Source organism: Mauremys mutica, chromosome 3, assembly GCF_020497125.1.
Source record: "Mauremys mutica isolate MM-2020 ecotype Southern chromosome 3, ASM2049712v1, whole genome shotgun sequence".
In the NCBI taxonomy this organism is placed as follows: domain Eukaryota; kingdom Metazoa; phylum Chordata; order Testudines; family Geoemydidae; genus Mauremys; species Mauremys mutica.
This window is the reverse complement of record NC_059074.1, coordinates 206,436,572-206,456,605: the sequence shown is the minus strand read 5'-3', so window position 1 is coordinate 206,456,605 and position 20,034 is coordinate 206,436,572. Positions and strand designations below refer to the sequence as shown.

Below are 20,034 nucleotides of genomic sequence, written 5' to 3'. Positions count from 1 at the left end.
CGGCAGGACATTTGCGGAAATAATTCAATGGCAGCAAACGCTGTTTTTAGAGGAACGCAGGGAGCGAGGCCGGTCCCGGGCGCCCCGCAGCGGAGCCTTTCCCCGCCCGGTGTGAACGATCAAGCTCCGTTTAAACCAAAACGGCGGTTTACACGAGCCCGCTCCGGCCCCGCTGGAAGTGCAGGGGAGCTTTTCCCGATGACTTCGGTGGCTCTGGGGTCATTGTGGTTGACGAAGGCGGCTTTGCAGAGGGCTGCCCCCCGTGCGGCTCTTGTGAGGATCCAGAGAATTCATAGAAAAGCGGCGTCTGCCTTTCAGCGCACCGGGTATGGCCCTGCTCCCCTGTTCCGGGCATTCGTGGAAGCGGGGGTGAGAAACGGGCCCGAGGAGCACTGAGTTGACCAGCAGCCCTTGGCCATGCTGCGTCCCCACTACAGCTCCAGGGGCTGTTCAGACGAGGTGGCACCGAACCGCCCTTCGTTTCTCCAAAGCCCAGTTCTCAGGGCTCCCTGCTCCCATCCAGCCCGAGTCCCCTCAACCTCCTGCCTGCTGCCGGCTCCCTCGAGATCCATCCCAGGGGCTCCATCGAATTCTAGCCCGAGCCTCTCTCCCCCCTCCCACGGCCTTAGTGGCCCTGGCCCCAGGGTAGGAGCAAAAAGCTAGAAACTAGAGCAACTCAGCCAAATGCAGGGAGGAAGGTGCGGTTTTAAGGTCAGGACTGACCCAGGGTTATGAGCCATTGTAAGCAGCCGCCTGCAGAGAAAAGGAAAGTCCCTCCCTCCTCCTTGAAAGGCCTTTTTTTAAGCCAGGGACACAGCAGTCGCTTTGGTTGGAGGGTGTGTAAACATGTTCCTAGCTGTTCGAAACATTCCCTCAGGGCCAAGTAGCTCCTGAAAGATTCCTGCCCTGAAACGGTGCTAAAACCAGCTCTCCAAACCCCTCTTCCCTCCCCAGAGTTTGTCGTGCTAACCTGGGAGGCTATTTCTTTAACCAGACATTAGCAGGTTGCCAGAGGAGAAGGGACGATTCAGATCCTAGGACCTCATGCACTACACAGCCAGTCTATGGAATTTCAGCCAGTAATTCCTGCAATGGAGGGAATTCTTCATCTCTAAGTGAAACTGATTTGGGCAGGAATAAATCTGAGTTACATCCCTCTCCTGAAAGCCTTATTAAAGAATGGACGGTCACAGACTGGAACCTTGGCCAAACTCAGCCTGTGTGCAATTGCACATCTAACTATGCACACACAATTACTGCACTTGCAATTTTGATGCTTGGAGACAACTGGCCATTTGCACCTGCCCCACACACTAACCCCATGTGTTCATGCAATTGTAAGGCCGTGCCAAAAAAATGACCTTCTGAAAGTCACACCAATACTCCAAATGCACCATCAAATTATATATTCCTGCTTTGCAGGAAACAATGACACTTGTGTGAAGGGGTTAGGGAGAAGATGCAATGCACAGAACAAGCAAATAGACAGTAAATGTACATGCAATTGCACTTATTTGCCACAAACACCAGAAATTCCCGACACGTATACTAGTTGTGAAAGATGCGAAGCCCAGGTACAAAGGTGCATTCAGTTTCCATTTGCAGGTTTATTCTATAACATTTTAGCTGTCAGTCACATTTGAAAAGGATAAACAGAAACAGACATTTTCTTTAGATTTGATATTAAAAACACCCATACAGGAGGTGAGTGCTTTGAGAATGCCTGTATGTCTGAAAATTGAGTTTCACTGCTGCTCCTGTTCTGTTCAATAGCAAATGTTTATACCCACACAACATTTTAATGTAATGCACTATAGGCCATTGCAATCTGATGGTATACATCAGTTTCTAACAATATGACTACTCTTTGAATCACAATAAGTATTCTGCTCCATCCCCAATCACTTGCAAATGAATCTAGGTGCAGGATTTCGTCCTCTCAAGGTTACGTTGGTCTGGTCTTTTTCCTTATATTTGAGTATTAACATTTATGCCCTTGAAGAAGGACACAGCTAAACTGCCTATATCAGATGGTCCAGGAGAGACCTTTTCTTATAACCTTGTGTAAGAGTTAAAAATACTTGCATAGAAAAAGGCTACAGTTATGCATACATACATGTGCATATTAAAGAAAAATATAAAATGGGATACTTAGCGATATTGCATCCATTTTTAAATAGTTTACTTAACCTGATGCACGGTGTATGTTAGGAGCAGAGAATTGTTTACTTTTTATGGGCAAACTAACAGGTTTGGAGTCTTTGAAAAATATGGATGTTTATAGAGGAATTTTCCAAGTTATTAATACCAAACAAATAAAAGCGTGCATCTGCATTTAGATAAAAACTACACAAATATTCCAGAGGAAAGAGTCATAAGCCACTTAATACCAGTGCACATTTTCAAAAGCCACTTCATAGGGCAGTCAAGTAAAAAGAGAATATTTCAATATTCAGTACACTGAATACAAAACCCTTTGAAAATTACTAAAAATGCACCCATTTACTAGCCAGCTAATGGTTTGTTAACCTTTGTTTGAAAACGTGATTTTCTGTAAAATATCTGTTAATTTCATATTCTATGAGGTAAAAGGCATAGAAGAACAAGAACACACCAGACAAAAGTTGTAAAAGTTGAAACATTTTTACTTAGAAGTCCAGAAATCAAACTCGAGAGACAAATACATCAATGAAGTGTTGTTAAAAAGAATACGGACAAAAGCGTGTCTTTAAATGTTGTGTTTCTTAGACTGCCTGCTGTGCCTACCTTCACAGCTAATAAAATCCTATTTCTAGGCATTCTTTAAAAATCAGTATCTATTTTGGGGCTCTTATGTTGTGAATTAAAGGATGTTTTGATTTGCAATTGACAGGCATATGCAATTGATGCTTAACTAGTAATAAAGGCAGAACAGTACTCCTACTTCATGAAATGTCTCTCTCAAGCACATTAGTAAGTGCTTTACATGTCTTCTCCAGTACACTGTTTCAAAGCAACATAAAAACCCTTCCCCCCCAAAATCAAATCTTATCAGTAAGAAATATACACAGTTAAAACACATATTGCAGTTTAAAAACTACTAGTACGTTTCTTAAAGATGCCTCATTTTTCCACAGCTGTTGTAAAAACAGGTTTTGATGATGGAAGACTTCAAGAGTCTAATTCCAGTTGTATCTTCCAGCGGGAGGTGGCAAAGGGTAGGGCCTCCCAGGGCCATATCCCTGCAAACAAAAGCAAGGGTTTATTTTCTGGATTACTGTCACAGTAAACAAGTTAGCCTAGCTTCAGACTCCATGCAAAACTGAAACAATACAGCAGTTACACAGAAAGAGACCAAAGAAAGAGCTAAACATCTCTTAATAGTGTTTACAAATGCTCTCCTGGATACACACACTTCAGCTCCTACACAAGGAGTAAATTCTGTACAACACCAACCTCACACTTCCATGTGTGTTGGAAAAGATTTAATAATCCTAAACGAGAAAGCCAAAAGGCAGCATTGAGGGTGATTTGAGCTGCAGAAGTAACTGCTAACCTTTTGCTTCCAGTGATAGCGGAATTTAAAAGGTGCAAAATGAAAACAAGAGCAGGATTTGAAAAGCAAACTTTGTAAATCCATGAAGAAAACGTGGCTCTGCCATTACAGAATATATAGACACACACGTGCACATGCACATTTTACGCAGACTAATAGTGGAAAGTAGAATACCTTCAGCATGCACAGTAAGGGTACGCTTTGACACCTAGGAGTCATCTTAACCTTCCCATTATGGTTAATTTATACAATGTTTTGTCTGTATATTTTAGTTGTACACAGCTGATCTTCTGCCAAAGCAAAAACCATATGTTTTTACAGATACATGAGACTTTTCTTGTTGGATGCATTTCTGTTGTGCTGGCTTCTTGTAGGCATCAGTTCCGTTTTAAGTAGCATTTAAAATACTAGGTGACATGATATCAATGCATGTCAACAGACTGAGTACTGAAAGTACAGAAGACTTCAAGGAAAGTGGTTACCACTTTAGACATACATTTGTATTTAATTTAGTTGCCACACCCAATACATTAGATTCACGGTGATAAGTTTATTTGAGGGGATTTAGAGAGACAGTCAACTTGAATCTCCCTCCAAACTGAAAATTTGATGACTAATAATCCCAAACTTTACCGTAAGAGGTCAAAGGAAAGTTACAACCCTCTATTTTCAGTTTACTCTGGTGATGTGACACACTGGGTAGATACCGTCTGTCAGTTCTCTGGGAGGGATGGTGACAGTTCTTTCCCCAGGCTTTTCCAGAGGGTGATTAGGAGTAAGAGCTGCAGCTAAACTGACTCCAAAGGGCAGCAGGCAAAGAAATGCAAAAGGAGCGGCTCATGCAAGCCTGGTGGTGTTACCCTTGGGCAGCCCCCAAGCCCTTTCTAAGCAGAGCTCCACCCCATCCATCCCTTCATTTAAAAGAGATTGAGGAGTAAGTGGTTTAAAAACATGCTCTAACAGGAAGCTTTTTTTTTAAATAAAATCAATTTAAACAAAAATCATGTTGAGTGCATTCCTTTAGAAGTCTCTTAGTAGAATAAAATGGTGCACCAAAGAGAGTGAGTGAGTGAGAGAGTGTGTGTGTGTGTGTATATATTTTGCAAAAAACATTGTATATGATCATACAATTAGACACTGATACAGAGTTGCACAGGAAAGAATTATTCCTAATGTTCAATTCCTATATTATAGGCTAAATATTAAGTTCAGTATGTCTGCAATACAATGCATTTTATTCTTTACATTTCTGGGGTGTTTGTAAGGTATATTTACAAAAGTCTGCTACAACAGTGATCTGCACCAAAGACAGTTACATCAATTCTGTGAGCACTCCGCGGCAGCGTATGTATTAACCCCTGCGAGCCATGCCGTTGCAAAGGATTTAGGGGATGAAGGGAGTTGATAATTACTTATGCTACTATAAAAAGTGTGTCCACTTTCATTTTAAGCCTTTTTCAGGGCTTTAAAGCTTCGACATTTATAGATAACACCAGTTTCAGATGCTGTTTTGCACTCCTAAAACTCTAATGTGGCTAATAATGTAACATCAGTATTTACTCGCCCCAAGACCATAATGTGAACTAAAACCTCATTTAAAAAAAACAAAAAAAATCAAAGAAGGCTTAATTACTAAAATTAGACAAAGCAACCGTCTTAAAAAGGGGTTACACAGAAGGGCAGTTGACATAAGGATACTTCTAAAAAAGTAAGCCTTCTTGGCCAGAAGTTGTGTCTTCTCTACTACTATCACATATTAGAATATGACCAAGAACGCCATCACTGCCTGGATTGAACTTCACTGCAGGATCAAGCAGAAGATAATTCCTGCATTTATGACACCAGACTTGAATATCAGAAATTCAGTAAGTCTTCTATCTAATGTGGCTTCTATCTAGTGCAACAGGGGAACAATTTGCTAGAATTGTGAGGGGACAAGGAAAGATTTAAATAATTTATTGGCTTATAATAATTTGGTCTGTCAGAGTGCACCATGCCAGACTTCTCTGCTAGCTCCATCAATCCTGCAAACCTAGTTTTCATAAAATATCCTGTTTTGAGCTCTTAAGATCACATATGGAAGGTTTTCTTTGTGAACTGATGCAGGGCTCCTTTCTTGAGTCTACAATACAAACATTTTTTCTGAGAAGCACCATCTCTACTCTTCTCAGTGGACTGTTAACCCTTATGTATAGTGACTACAATTTTAATGCCAACAATGAACTATTCCAGTGCTCACTGATCCATTTAGCAGAAATATCTGGTGATTCTAGGGTTGTGGAGCAGAGTTTGGGATTGCAGAGGGAGGATGAGTATCCAATTTTCCAGTCTGATTTCAATGCTTTCCCCTCCCTTCCCAAGCCCTGAGAATACCTCATTCCTTTTTTATTTATCATCACAACAGCTCATATTGTGGACTGGTGCAATTACGCATTTATTCTTTGTTTTCAAGCTTCTTGGTGAAGATCCATTTTAAGTAATTCCATTAAAGCTTTCCAGAACTCACCCTGTCAATACACATCTTTTAGCAAAATTCAGCCACTATATTTAAGAAGTGTGGTGTAGATTAAGACGGTTCTAGTATGGTTTAGCCAACCAGTGTAGACAGAAACACACTATGTTAAAAGATGTGACAGGCCAGTCAGTGCCCCAGGCTAGAACCCACGGAATCTGATCTCCTCCACACAGGCCAAATAGTGTTAAAAAATGGCTTGTCTACACTAGGGTTTCAAAGCCATACCTGAGTGTTTTAAACTTTGCTAACAGGCCTATGCCTGATAAGCCTACTTCTTCCCTACCATACTCCAAACCAGAGAAGCAGCTTGAACGAAAGACATTACCAAACTGATCTTTAAAGCTTTTTCAGAACGGTCGCTAGTTCAGAGAAAGATCCCACTGTTGCTAATACAGGTTCAGCTGAACGAGTGTAGAGTTAGGAGCACTAGGGTAGCTCATCTGCTGGCTGCAGATGTTTCAGCATCACGTAATCCTGCAAAACTAAGAGACGTGAGGATGGAAATGGTGTTGGCAGCTGGCAGGCTGCCTCCCCCGGGCTCCTATCACTGATTCAGCCTTGGTAACAGTGGGAAATTTATCAAGAATTTCCCTAGAGCAGAGATGGCCAAAGCAGCTTCATTGTTGTCACACACTTTGGTTGATGCCACATTTGAAATGTCCATTAAAAAAAAATTACATCTTCTTGAAATAGGGCTATTTAAATGAGCTATGTAAACACGACTACCAGAGGCTCCCACAAATGTATATTATGCTGGGGTGTGTGTGTATATATATATTTATATATTTGTTTTCATAAGTTGCTTTAAACAGCCACATTACAAATCATCAACTCATTTATAGAGCAATCAAGTAGAAATGGTCCACTGTAATAGAGAAGGGAAACATGACGTGGAGAAAAAGCCATAGCAGGAAATTCACACTAGCAAGCACTAAATGACAACTGTATAATGCTCTGAATAGGCTTATTTGAGAGAGAAGGTGGGTGAGATAGTATCTTTTATTGGACCAACTTCTGTTGGTGAGAGAGAGAAACTTCTGAGCTACAGAGCTCTTCTTCAGGGCTGGGGAAGGTACTTAGTGTCACGGCTAAATACAGACTCAAGCAGGTGTTTAGCGTAAGTGGTTAGCACATAGAAGTTGATCCAATAAAAGATATTACCTCCCCCACCTTGTCTCTCTAATATCCTGGGATTGACATGACTACAACAATATTGCATACTGAATAGGCTTGTAGGCTAACCAAATGGAATTTTCAGAATTAAGTGCATAATTTTCTCATTAGACACTGAAATATAAGTTTGTATCCAAGCAATTACCCCAGCAAAGCAGATACGGATATTGACTCATCGTTGTATTACTCGTTTTACACTGGCATACCATTGAATTCAATGAAGTTACAACAGAGTAAAACTGAAGTAAGGCAGATTTAATGCAACTGATTCATCACTATTACATTCCCAATTAAATGGGTTTTATTTTATATTTATAAAATGGGAAGAACAAGAGGCTTGGGTAGTTATCCAGCATGTGTGGTACAGGACAGAACGTATCCTTCTGATAATAACTATATCCTTCTACAGTTGGGAGCGGGGGGGGGGGGGGGGGGGAGATGAGAAACTGCTTTAAAATTAACAAAAATAAGGAGGAAAGTATCCTCAAGTCTTATGGCTTTCAGCCACATGGGGGTGGGGGTGGGGGAAGGGCACCACGCACAGCATTTTTAGTGCATGGTGGGCAGCAGAAGACACTAAAAAGAGAAGAACTGTTCCCCTCCTTGGGAGCTAGCTGCTAGTAGTATTTCTGGGCCAGGCCCTACGAAAATAAGGCCAAGGTATACTTACATTCTTATTCATGGCTCACACCTTTGCTTACACATGTTGGAAAACAACATGGGTACCCAGCAGGTAAGAGGGAGATCATTCTCCCTTACTACTTCTCCAGCTGCTACTTGGTAGCCTGCCTGCCAGTTGAGCACTACAAGCTCTGGTTTCCAAAAGACAGCATCTGCCTCATACTCAAATAGCTGCCTAAAGTGTAATCAGGACATCAATCGTGTGTTTTACTACTGTGCTATGCCACACAGTTTCTGTACCCAAGGTTTCTAGTACAACTGCGCATCCTGATGTGTTACCTATTTATTGGGAAACTGGAGGAGAATGTGTGCGGAGAACAATATGCTGTTGTTTTTGGATGTTTAATACATTTATATTGTACTTTTAAAATGATGGCAAGACCACCTAAGGTTTGAATATGAACTCTCTAATGTTTGCTTACTTAAATCTACATAAGTAACTGGTGTGGGGTGGGAGGAAGGGGGGGAGAGAGACTTGGTGGAATTCAATTAGTTTTTTTATAATTTCAACAGATAACTGATATTTAAGCCCCCTTCCCCCCCATTTTTATCAATTTAAATGTTCACAGTTGAAGTAAATTATGGGGAGCTCGGACAACTTAATGACCGATTTTATATTAAAAACATTAAAGTTTTATAACTGTTAATATTAATTGTCGGCACTACATGTCAAAAATATACAAAGTAAATATCCTTTGAATCAAACTCCCAAAAGTTCTCCAGCAGCATTTTTTTCTTTGCCTAGCTGTAAGTTTTGATCATCACTGATGGAAATATTTTATTTATCTGTTTGTGTGTCTAGAGTGAAATCGACAGTTACCAATGAAAATCAAATTCTTCCAAGAGTAGCTAGCTACACACACGCGTACACCTGTACATCTTTGGCTATTAGAATCCAATAGCCCAGTAGTTTCCAGTCTAAGTCAAATCAGTATCTTTCAGCAAAAAGAAAAAAAAATTAACGATAGATGCTTTAAATGTGGGGGTTTGATATGTCCTTCAATTCACCTATGAGGAGGTGTCAAAGACAAACCCCTAAAACAGAACCATGTTAAGCTTTAAAATTAAACAGAAGATTTTACTTGCAGAAATATTTGCAGTGAGTATTTTCCCTTTTCCCATAACACAGATATTGCACAAGTGACCCAGAAGAAAACAATGTACAATCACACAGTACTTTATTACCTGTCTTCCCCTATCCATTCGATCATCAGGTCTGTGGGGGTAATTCATTGGTCCACCTACTCCTTGGTACTGATTTTGCTGGAATGCTGCACCCTGGGATTGCAGCATGCGGTTCCAAGATATAAGAGGGGCAGCCCCAGAATTTCTGCGTAAAGAACATGTGTATTATAGCATGTTATTAATTTATATATAACTTCATATCACAAAGCCCAACCTTTTGTAGACATGTATAATAAATGGTTCGATCTGCTTAAGCCCAGATCTATCGTGTTAATTGCACAGTCATATTACAATCTATGGGAGCTACAAGTGCCTCTAAATGATTTGGTTCACACTGTGTAAGGAAGAAGCCCTGCACAATTTTAACTAACAGACCATGTTTAACTCACTGCTTCGCTCTCAAACATACTAAGGTGGAGAAACAGATGCTTTTGAAAGAATGCAAATTCAATTTTGCAGAGTCAGGGATTGTTTTAACTCCCTAAAAGGATTTTGCTCATCCTGTATTTTAGAGGCAGGTTTGCCAGTCTGTTTGCAGTGACTGCCAATGTAGATTTGAAACAAAACGTCACTGAGTTAGCTAAATGTAACATACTATCCAAAGAGTAAACATGTGCAACACAGGAGAATGAAGCTTTATTTTCTAAATGTCCAGACTCTTTCTGGGAGTCCATTCTTTCTAGTTAATTGCAGGTTGCAAATGAATTCTTACTGCTGAGTATTTTGAATCTAGGGTAGGGGCCTTGGCTGTTTTTTCCCATCCATTATTCTGCTCAATATGTCAGAAGGTCTGATCGGGAAGAAACCTTTTCAAGTTCTATTGATGCAGTTTTCAATTGACCATGGTGACCTAGCAACATAAGCACTAATTGGCATGGACTGACTGACATTTGGTGTACAGTTTATATGGGAACACAAATTCAACATTTATTTTAACCTAGTTTCTCATCCTAGATTACTAGCAGCAAGAAATATTTAATTGCCTTCAAGTACCTAGTCTAAAATTACAAATATAAAACAGGCACATCAAATCCTTGTTTTATTACAAATAGTCACAAAAATGATATAGCCATGTACTGCTTAGGACATGATCTCTCCAATGCTAGAGAATTCAAAATCCACATTTTCTGCAGAGAACACATACCACATTGTGTTGAGGGGAAAGAGACTTAATTACAAAATTAGATATTATTCACTACAATTCATATACAAATTCTGTAAATTTAAATCTGTTTTGGTTACTGTTCAACAGGTATGCACTGATATTCTATTATGATCTCTGAGCAAATGAGGAAAGTAATTAGCATAAAATATCAAAATGTTGGACAACTGGTGTGTAGGGTAATCATTTAATTTTAAAATTGACACTAATGTCAGTATTACTTTCCTTGTCTTTGAAAACCTCTGGCTGGATCCATTTGGTTAAAGATACTAAAGTCATCCCTGCCAGAACTCTACCAAAGTCAATGAAGTGACACCGAGGCTGTCAAGCAAGCACTCAGGGTTTTAATAAGGTGATCACATTCTCCTTCTTGAAGATTATAAAAGCATATTACACATAGCCGCCTGCACCACAGCTGAAAGATCAGTGTAGGGCTTATGAGGGAAGGATTGGTGGGGGTGGGGAATGTTTTAATGCGGTTTAATATGAACTTCACTGATAGGAATGGAGACAAAGTCTATATTAAGCCAGTGCATTGATCATGGCAAGCTGTTTCTGAAAACCCAAAACACAAAAAGGTAAATATAACAAGATGGGGGGAAAGTACACATTTAAAGAAGGCTTTCATGTTTAAATTCCTATTCCCATTCAGTTTAGTTTTACACTGTAAAAACTGCATTATGTTTACTTTATCTGGCAAGATTTTAAGAACAGTTATGATGTCCAAAACCTAGGCAATAAGAACTCTTACTGTCCACAGAGATAAAAGAACAAGATTGCTAGTATGAAGTATGACTCTTTCATGCTGGATGCATAGTTGGCACTTATAAGCAATATGCAAAATAATATTTACAGAAACAGAACTAAACATTGCACAGAAGCAAAACCTTAATTACTGCTGAATTATACACCCCTTTTACCAATTTTCCATCTGAAACATTTACTAGTCAGACCAATACTGTAAGTATTTAAAATCAATGGCAGGGTGAATTAAGCACCCAAGATCACCTAAGACTAGTGCGGAGATATTCCTTTTGTTTAAATACACGTTTAACAATATTTTTATTTTATATTTCAAGGAAATAATATCCTCATCTTAAGGCAAAACACTGGATTCAAAATATGTCTTGATATTTTGTCAGATAAATCATAGTGGTGACAGGAGAAAATTCCATCAAAACACTATGAACATTAAGTAGCATGAACTTTGGTCTTTCATTAACTCACAATCATTTGATTTCAGTAAGTTTGTAAACATTTCCATTATAAAGTCACTTTGCCACAAAAGTCTATGTAGGCTTAGGCTTCTGTAAGGTCTCTCAATAAAATTTAAAAAACAGATTCCATTTAAATCAATATGTTTAAATTCTATACAAATGCCAAGGGACTGTGGTTAAAAAGCATTTGTGCTTTTGTAACTCAAGGTGATCTTAAACAAGTTAAATTATTCAGGCAGTAAGTGCGTAACATGAATTTGGAGTATTTAACTCCCCCCAAACCATCCCACGCAGTAATTAAATAGCCAATATGTTGATTTTTAATAAGACGATATGCATGTACAGCAACAAGTATTCAGAAAGGATTTTGGCAATTCAGTTATTGCATACAGAGCAAAAGTTCACAATATATTTTTGTATTAGGCAAAACGTACATTAAACTTTAGCAGTGTAATTTTGTAAACTGCATATTAGGAGTGCTTACTAAGATGGACTGACAATGTACTGTGAGTGTTTCATAGATTTAAAAGCTTGTTAGATATTTCTATTGTTTTCAAGCCACTGTAAAAATGAAACAGAGCTATGTAGTATAATCAGAAGATTTTAGCTAAACCTGTTAAGTTACTGAATATTTATATAACATCTAACATTTTCAAAATGCTGTGCAAGTACTACATAGTATTAAAAGTAACAAAACCAGCATCCAGACTTCCATTCTGTCCTTCACTCATTAGGTTATACACCTTATTTATATGCCACAACAGTATTAATGCAAGATTACAGTTGACATTTTAATCTGACAAATCAGGAAATTCAAAGTTACAGTTCCTGCAGGAATAAATTCTGTGCTATTGTGCATATGTATTACCATAGGATCTAGGCTCTGTCTTAATATAGAGCTTGACCCCTTAATATACATGCAGTGATACAGAGTCACAGACAGAAGGGCAGTGCCCTTTGTGCTGTATTTGAATTAGGACAAAACATGATACACAATCATACAATACTGGGTAATGTAATGAAACCCTAATACACATGGTAAGTGACAGTTATAGTTGCTTTAGGAAGGTGTTCTATAATAAGAAAATGTTAATATGTTTCAGACCTCAAACGATCTCAAACAATCCTAGCTTAGTTTAGATTTTCAAGTTATGCCATCAACACTCAGTGAAATGATCGTGTTCTCCTCCCTGAAATGCTAGAAAGCAAGGCTCAAACCCAGATCTCTCAAGCTTTCTAGTGGTATGATCAACAAAATCCACAAATAACATTAAATATATAAAGCTTCTAAAATACAGTAATTAAGTCCAGCTACTGCCATTGAAAAAAAAAAAAAGCCTAGAACACAAAGCATTCTCACACAGTGGTGCTGGAACAATTTTTATAGTGGGGGTGCTGAGAACCACTGAACCAAAACTGTCAACTCTGTATATAATGGAAACCACTTCAAGCCAGTGGGTGCAGTAGCACCCCCAGCATCTCTAGTTCCAGCACCTATGTTCTCACACGCTTATTCAGTATTAATCAGGCCTCAAATGCTTTAGATTTTAGATTGACTGTATCAGAACTCCTCAGATCAGTAAGACTGTGTGTTTGCAAGTATGCAGCAGCTGCTCTGTTCATCAGTAACTTCCTGCGGTTTTAATAATTTATTCCCCCTACATATACTTTTGAGACTGTTACACCACTGGCTCTAAAAACGTACACACTCCTGTACAGATAACATGCTTATTTTGATTCTGAGAGAAGCATTTTATAAGCACCAAGTTTCCCTCTCGCAAGCCAAAAATCTAACCACTTTCTACCCAGCCTTCCAGATATCTTTGAACCGGCTTCACTGGCTCCTCAAAAGATTCATTGGCAGGGATGGGACTACATCCACATTCCCTGCTGGCTGTTGTAAGTGGAGGAGGTTCCATTCTCCCAGTCCTGCCCCTTTTAGGTGAAGAGTTTCTTCCTGGTTGTGTTGCTCCCCCGGTATGTTATGATTTCAATGCCTATTCACTTCCCGATTTGCCCCAACCCAGGCAGAGCAAGAGGAGGAACAATCAGCAGGAGCAGGCAGTGGCAAAACAGCACGTGGACAGCAGCCTCACAATGCCACAAAAACTTGATGGCAACTTCCCTCCTGCTGGGTAACTATCCACAAGCTGAAAACCACGACTCTGTAGGGCATTAGAACGAATAAAAGAGTCCCAAGGTCTAAAAAAGTATCAGGTCTATTACAACCAACTCTCCCCCAATCTCAAGTCCTTTAGAAGCACTGGCAGAGAGTCTGTTCAAATATGCAAATATTCAGGCCCATCACCTTTTAGATGCATGCTTAAATCAGTAAGGCAAGTAATTTAATGTCAATGTTCAGTGCATTTAAACATTTTAACTTTTTTTTCTTTCTAATCAAGTATCTTCAAGAACATGGTGGGTGTATTTGTCCTCATTGCGGAGCTAAGTCTGGCAAGCTAGTGGTTTTATAAATCAAAGGGGTATGAACACAAAAAAGTACCAGAAAAAAAAAATCTTGATTTATGAAAAGCCACCTTACTTTCATTTAAAAGCTGGAAGGATTTTCTGCAAACTTTCCAAAGAGATTCCCTTCTTGGCTAAGCCATGGCATGAACGACTTCAGTCCCATCAAGTAATCGGAGGAAGGTTGAAAATGGAAGTTTAAAAAATGAACGGCGATCTCCACATTGTGACATAACTAGCACACTGCACAATGTTCACACATCCCACCCCCTACATTACTGAAAGCACACTGGGTAAGGTTAAGGAGCCAGTGATGCCACCATATACTATACTAGTGAGGCTGTCCAGCCAGATGTCTGGACCCTAAGTACAGGCAACTTTCCAATGTTAAAAGGAAACTAAGTTCTGTACCCCCATGCCAAGACCTCTCCACTATAAAAACTATAATACACACGCGCGCGCACGCCAGCATTGGTTGAAGAGGTGGAAGTGTGAAGTTGGAAATCCAGAAGCCCAAACAGAAATTTTAGTTCAATTATACTGAATCAGTGAAATTAGCAGCCCAACAGAATGACATTCTAGAATAGAATGAAATTCCTACCATTGTAAAAAAACATTACAAGTTACCAAAGTGCATAGTACTGTTTCCTTAAAAAAACAAAATAAAAGCTATTTGTGAACCTACTTTTATAGTTAAGATCAGGTATTTCAGTTTGTTACATTGCTGAAGATAACCTTGAAAATAAAGTTTATAAGGCAAGATTCCACATTAAACATGGCAAATTAAAGGGAAATTGGACTGATTTTAAGAGAGAGAAAAATGCTTGCCATGGAAGGTGTGCATATTTGTTAACAGCCCAACAACTTTTCCCCAGTCTGATTCTTTTCAACATTAACAGCTGTAAGTAAACGTAGCATATGTCAGTTAGTGTCCATTTTAAATATGTATTCAAAAATTGCACTATATATCTTAATATAATTATTCATAGCACCAGATATCCTGGAGTTTGTAAAGTCCATCCGACTTAAGGGAATACAACTTATCAATGAAGGAACACATGTAAAACATCCCTTATTATCAAACCATGTCACATTCTTTCTATTCCATGGTACTTATTGGACTGCAGATTCTATAATCCTCCTCTGAGTCCCTTCTGCATTTAATTCAGTTCAGTCTTAAGTAGTTAAAGAAACTGTTTTCAGTGGCAACTAATAACTACTGACCTACAGTGACACTGCCCTACAATAGGCTTGTCAGGCCTGAAAAAGTTGTACCAAAGAAGCTGATTAGGACTTCAAGAGGTTTGTAGCAAGAATCAATGGCTAGTCTGTACTAATGCTGTGGTTCCAGCACAGAAATGATAAAAGTGGAACACCATTAGTTATGCCTCATTAAGCTCCACAACCCTCCTAAAAAGAAATTTGTTTAGCCTGTACAGAAATCTAATGCAGTTTTAAGCTCTCTGTGTTGAATTTCATGGTATCTCAAAAGCTTCAATAAGATAAAGGCCAAAGATCCAAGAATGGTAACCAAAGCATCAACAGTAAAGTTAATTTTGAAGTTTCTGGTTTTTAATAGAACGTGTTTTTTTCTTTTTCGCTTTCCTTTTAGCCAGAAACTCAATCTTTTAAAAAGAAAAATACTGAATTTTGCACCCCACAATAAAAATACAGCATGGATTTAATATCTTGTAACAGTTTGTTTTTAAAAGTTAATATATTTAAATATAAAATAAAAAGCCTAGTTTTAAGACTAACGAATAACATATTGTGGACTATGAGGAAGCTAAGTATTTAAAAACTTTTTACAAAATTTAAGTGGCCATACCTTTCATATCTCTGTGGTGGCTGTTGAAACAGAGGTGTGGGACCTCGCCATGATTCTTGGGGCCGTAGATCTGTATAATAAAACAAAGAAAAAGTCAAACAATATGCAAAAACCAGTTCCATATATCACTTATTGTCAAATATGTGTTAAAAACAAATTTTTAAAAGTTTCAGAGAACTAACAAAAAACCCCAAATTGGACTTGCTGCCAAATACTTTTGGGCCACTTTTTTACTCTATGCTGGTGTAACTGTAAATTAATTCCACTGACTTCAGTGGAGTAACTGTGACTTGAAACTGGTGAAAGAGCAAAATTTCTCCATTTGTATCTTATTAATATACACAATGGAAAGCTAAATTTCAGGTAATCAAGAGGAAAAAAATTAACCACTGTATTGGTCCCAGTCATTGTAATGTTTTAAACGTCTGAATGTATACATTTTCTGGAATATTTACAACAAAAGAAATCATATGACTCCAACCACAACTTTTGAAAAGCCTCTTTCAGACAACATTTAGTGTTACCACGAAATACATCCACCAATATACCAGTATGTGTGATCTTTGTAATGGGGGGGGGGGGAAAGCAAATTGATAATAAATTGCAATATTTTTATAAGCATCAACCAATAATTCCATCCTCTTTATTAGGCTGAATTATTCACCATACAATCTGAAAGCTAATAGGGTGGAGACATGATTTAAGAACACTGTATTTTCAACTTTGTCTGGCCACCAGAATATTATGATTTACTATGGGTCCTTCTGAACAGTTATTATACAGATGGAAAAAAATCGGTAGAATCTGGCTCAGAGCACATGGCATTGCAGCAGTAAGAAACGGTAATGAAAGGGACCACCCACTTTTCAATTGTTTTCTTGTAGTCAAGCTCTAACTCTGTACAAAGATGTACCAGCAACAACTTTGCTTTAATAAGACATGCAATTAAATGGCTGCTGTTCTTCTAAATAAATTGACCAGTAAACAGGATGAAAGAAACATCTAATCAATAGCTCCCTGGTCAGTTCACAACACAAATTGTGTATCAGTCAAAAGCTTCAGTTTCAGTGACATCTTTGATTATGTTCAATGGTGTTTAAGTGTGACCTAATTACAACAGCTGGTTCCAGAAGTTGTCTAATGGATATGCTGTGATAGGATAGTAATACCCCGTTAAACTGTCAATATTCAAGGACACCAAAGCTTAGCAATAATTTGATAGAACTCTACATTTACTTTTTCAATTGAGCTTTTAAGAAAAGGATGGATGGGGGAAATCTGAGCCTCTCTTCCAGGAACTCAGACTGGATTGCTTGTGCATTTTAATGGTCTGACCTGAACAGAAACCTTTTATGGTAGCACTTGAGAGAACTCTGTAGTGCGGGCAGGTCCTACTGAAGATAACAGCTTTGCTGGTAGAAATAAATTCTGATCTCCAACAGTTCTGCTCTTCCTGCCTTGGGCCTCCTTTGATCAGAATGAGTCACGCTCACATAGGCCAGATGACAAAGTTACTTGTAGTGTGGACAATATATCCATTAGAGACTAGATTGGGATTCCCCAAACTCATTTCACTTGTAACTAATTGCTAATTTGAAGATATTGCATTATATATAAAAATAATGGTTTAGGGTGGCCAGAGAGTGGCTGGGGAATTTATGGGATCAAATTAGGAAAAGAAAAAATTAAACTAATCAGAAAGTTTAAACAGTGAGGTCTATTATAGAGGATAGGATACTTTAAGAGAAGTAGATTCATCATTCAAATTAGGATAGTACCAAAGCACTTGAGTATGTATTGTAGGGAACAGTACTGACCATTTCAATCTTCCATGATCCATAATTTCAAACCTTTAATTTTAAAGGAACTCCATTTGAAAAGAGATGCAAAATGAAAGATCTGCATTTCAGGATTAAATATTTAACCCAAAAGGTATGCCCACAATTCTTTTAATTAGACTGTCCACCTGGTGTCTCATAGTCCTGGTAAATGGCCCCACTTTTCTATTCATAGCTGTCAAGAAAACTGTCCCCATTCCTGGGCTTGGACTCTATCATGGTGATCCAGCCATACAAGACCTCTAGGCTAGATTCCTTAGTTCTCAGTACCTAAATAATACGGTCACCGGGTTCCTAAACTGACAGCTGTTCCATATGCTCAGAAACATCACCCCAGCACTCTGAACTCTTTAACTGGCTCCCTATTGAACACCTCATCAAATTAATGGTTTTGGGCCCTGTTTTAAGGGCTCCCCAGGAGACTCTTCCCCAAATTACTTCAGGGATCACCTCACGATGTGCTAACATGACCTAGGCACAACAGACGCATGCCACTGAAACAGAACTAAGAGCTTCACAAGTCAGAGTTGTGTTCAGGAGACAGATCTTTCAGCAACTGACCCACAAACCTGGAACTCACTGCTGGAGGAGGCTGGGATGAAAAACTCCCTTTCATCTAGCTGTGCCACAGCCACCCCGCAAAAAGAACCAACTAGTGAACAGAAATTATGTCCAGTCCTTGCTGACTATAGGGAAGAGGTTTTTTTTTTTTTGTTTTTTTTTAATGTGTATGCTTTATAATGTTGGGGGCCACTCAGATACAGCTGTAATGGGTCCTGTAAAAGAACTCAGACAGCCCAACCAGATTCTTGTGTCACTGCTGATGGACAGCAGCAGCAGTATGGGAGTCTAGGGGGTGGGGAAAAAGGAGGAGGAGTCAAACTGCCCTTTCCTGTCTAGTACACAGATGGAGAGTGGGGGGGAGGGGAAGGACACGTCACACTTCCAGCAGCATGGAAACGGGGTGCTCTCTCTTTTCTTTGCAGCCAGGAGGCCATGCAGATGAAAGAAGCTGCCCTTGTTCCTAGCAGTTCAGGGCTACACATTTAATCCAACACTCACGTATAAAAACCCCATGTCCTCTGCTCCTCCGGGAAGTCCAAGGAAAGCCCTCCAGTGAGAGGAGATTAGTCCCCACCAGGTATAGGGTGCATCTTTCATATTGACCCCCGAATCACAAGCACCTGCTGTATGTGTGTTTCAAGCTCTGTAACCCTCCCCTCCAACTGAAAAGTTAGGACACAGCCCCCTTCAGGAAGTAGCTCTGATCACATCTCCTTGTACAGCACTGAGGAACACACAGATTAAGTATTCACAAGCAGGAATATCTTAATAATGAAGTAGAGTTTAAAACAAACTTATTACCATTCTTTGCATGGTTCTGACAGAAGATCACTTTAAGAATGAAAAAAAAAGCCTGAAAGTGAATTGCACTTCAAAAAGGTAAAAGCAGGAGAGGAAAAAACGACAGTTAATATTTTCTTTGGTCTTTACAAATTAGGCATTTCCTAGAGCTATAAAGGCTATATAAACTGCCTTCTCCAGCAACTCCTCAAGTAACAATTTATCTAATCAGTGTAGCAATCAAAGACAAGATTTCATGTTTACTGATTGCACTAATCAAAATCACTTTTCAAATGCAGCTAATTGACAAGTTTACTGACTGAGATGAAAGTCATAAATCACATACTCTGGATTGCAGAAACCAAATATGCCATTCACACAGTACCACCAGACTGCACTTGACTCCCCCAAGTTATCAGCACACAGACAATTATTCATCAACTGAAAATTGGCACATCAAAGTCAAATCAGAGAACAACGGTAAGAAACACCCCCATCAGGCTCTTGAAAAAGAGGTGGTGGTTTGATTGACCACATTGCTCTTCTAGAGTCCCATTTTACCTCATCAGATATAAAATACAAATCTCCTAAAATAAAATCCCGCTTCTTCAACCCACAGGTTTAACTGCGTTATCTCTACTTTTCCCAATACATTTTAAACTACACAAAAATTGAGAGAGAGTTTTCCAGAAGCTTTTTAGTCAGATTACTATCTTGACATACAATTATTTCCACTCATCAAGGCCTATCTTCTGGCCTCATCTGTGGTTGTTTTATAGTAATAGAGAAAGAAGATGATTAAATCTGATTTTGATATAATCCGTGTGTGTGTGTCTCATTTAGAAAATCTTTTCTACGTGTCAGTTTAGGACTGCCCAGCTGAAGACTTCTGACTTTCCAACATCATCTCCAAGAACTCCTGACAGAAGAAGATTTTGTCCTCAGGCTTATTTGAGACACCAGTGGAAGAGCCTTTGGATTTCGGTGAGGCATTTGTCCTTGAGTTTTGAGAGAGAGAGTGGTATAAGAAAGGTGCCACAGCTAGATCCAGAAGCCCACAGTACCCAAAAACCCTGTTTAGCCAGAATTA

At 39.1% G+C, this 20,034-nt stretch overlaps 1 protein-coding gene across 2 annotated transcripts in view; it reads right to left on the bottom strand.

The window, feature by feature from the left end:
* Window positions 1–2,627: 2,627 nt before the first annotated feature.
* The window catches only part of XRN2 (5'-3' exoribonuclease 2), an 88,312-nt gene continuing 70,905 nt past the window's right edge, over window positions 2,628–20,034 (bottom strand). For both annotated transcript variants that reach the window (XM_045010820.1, XM_045010821.1), the window contains 3 exons: window positions 15,763–15,832; window positions 9,090–9,234; window positions 2,628–3,221 (listed from right to left, as the gene is read on the bottom strand). In XM_045010820.1, coding sequence (XP_044866755.1) covers window positions 3,159–3,221; window positions 9,090–9,234; window positions 15,763–15,832 — 278 coding nt within the window. In that variant the 3' untranslated portion in view covers window positions 2,628–3,158. The remainder of the gene's footprint in view (window positions 3,222–9,089; window positions 9,235–15,762; window positions 15,833–20,034) is intronic.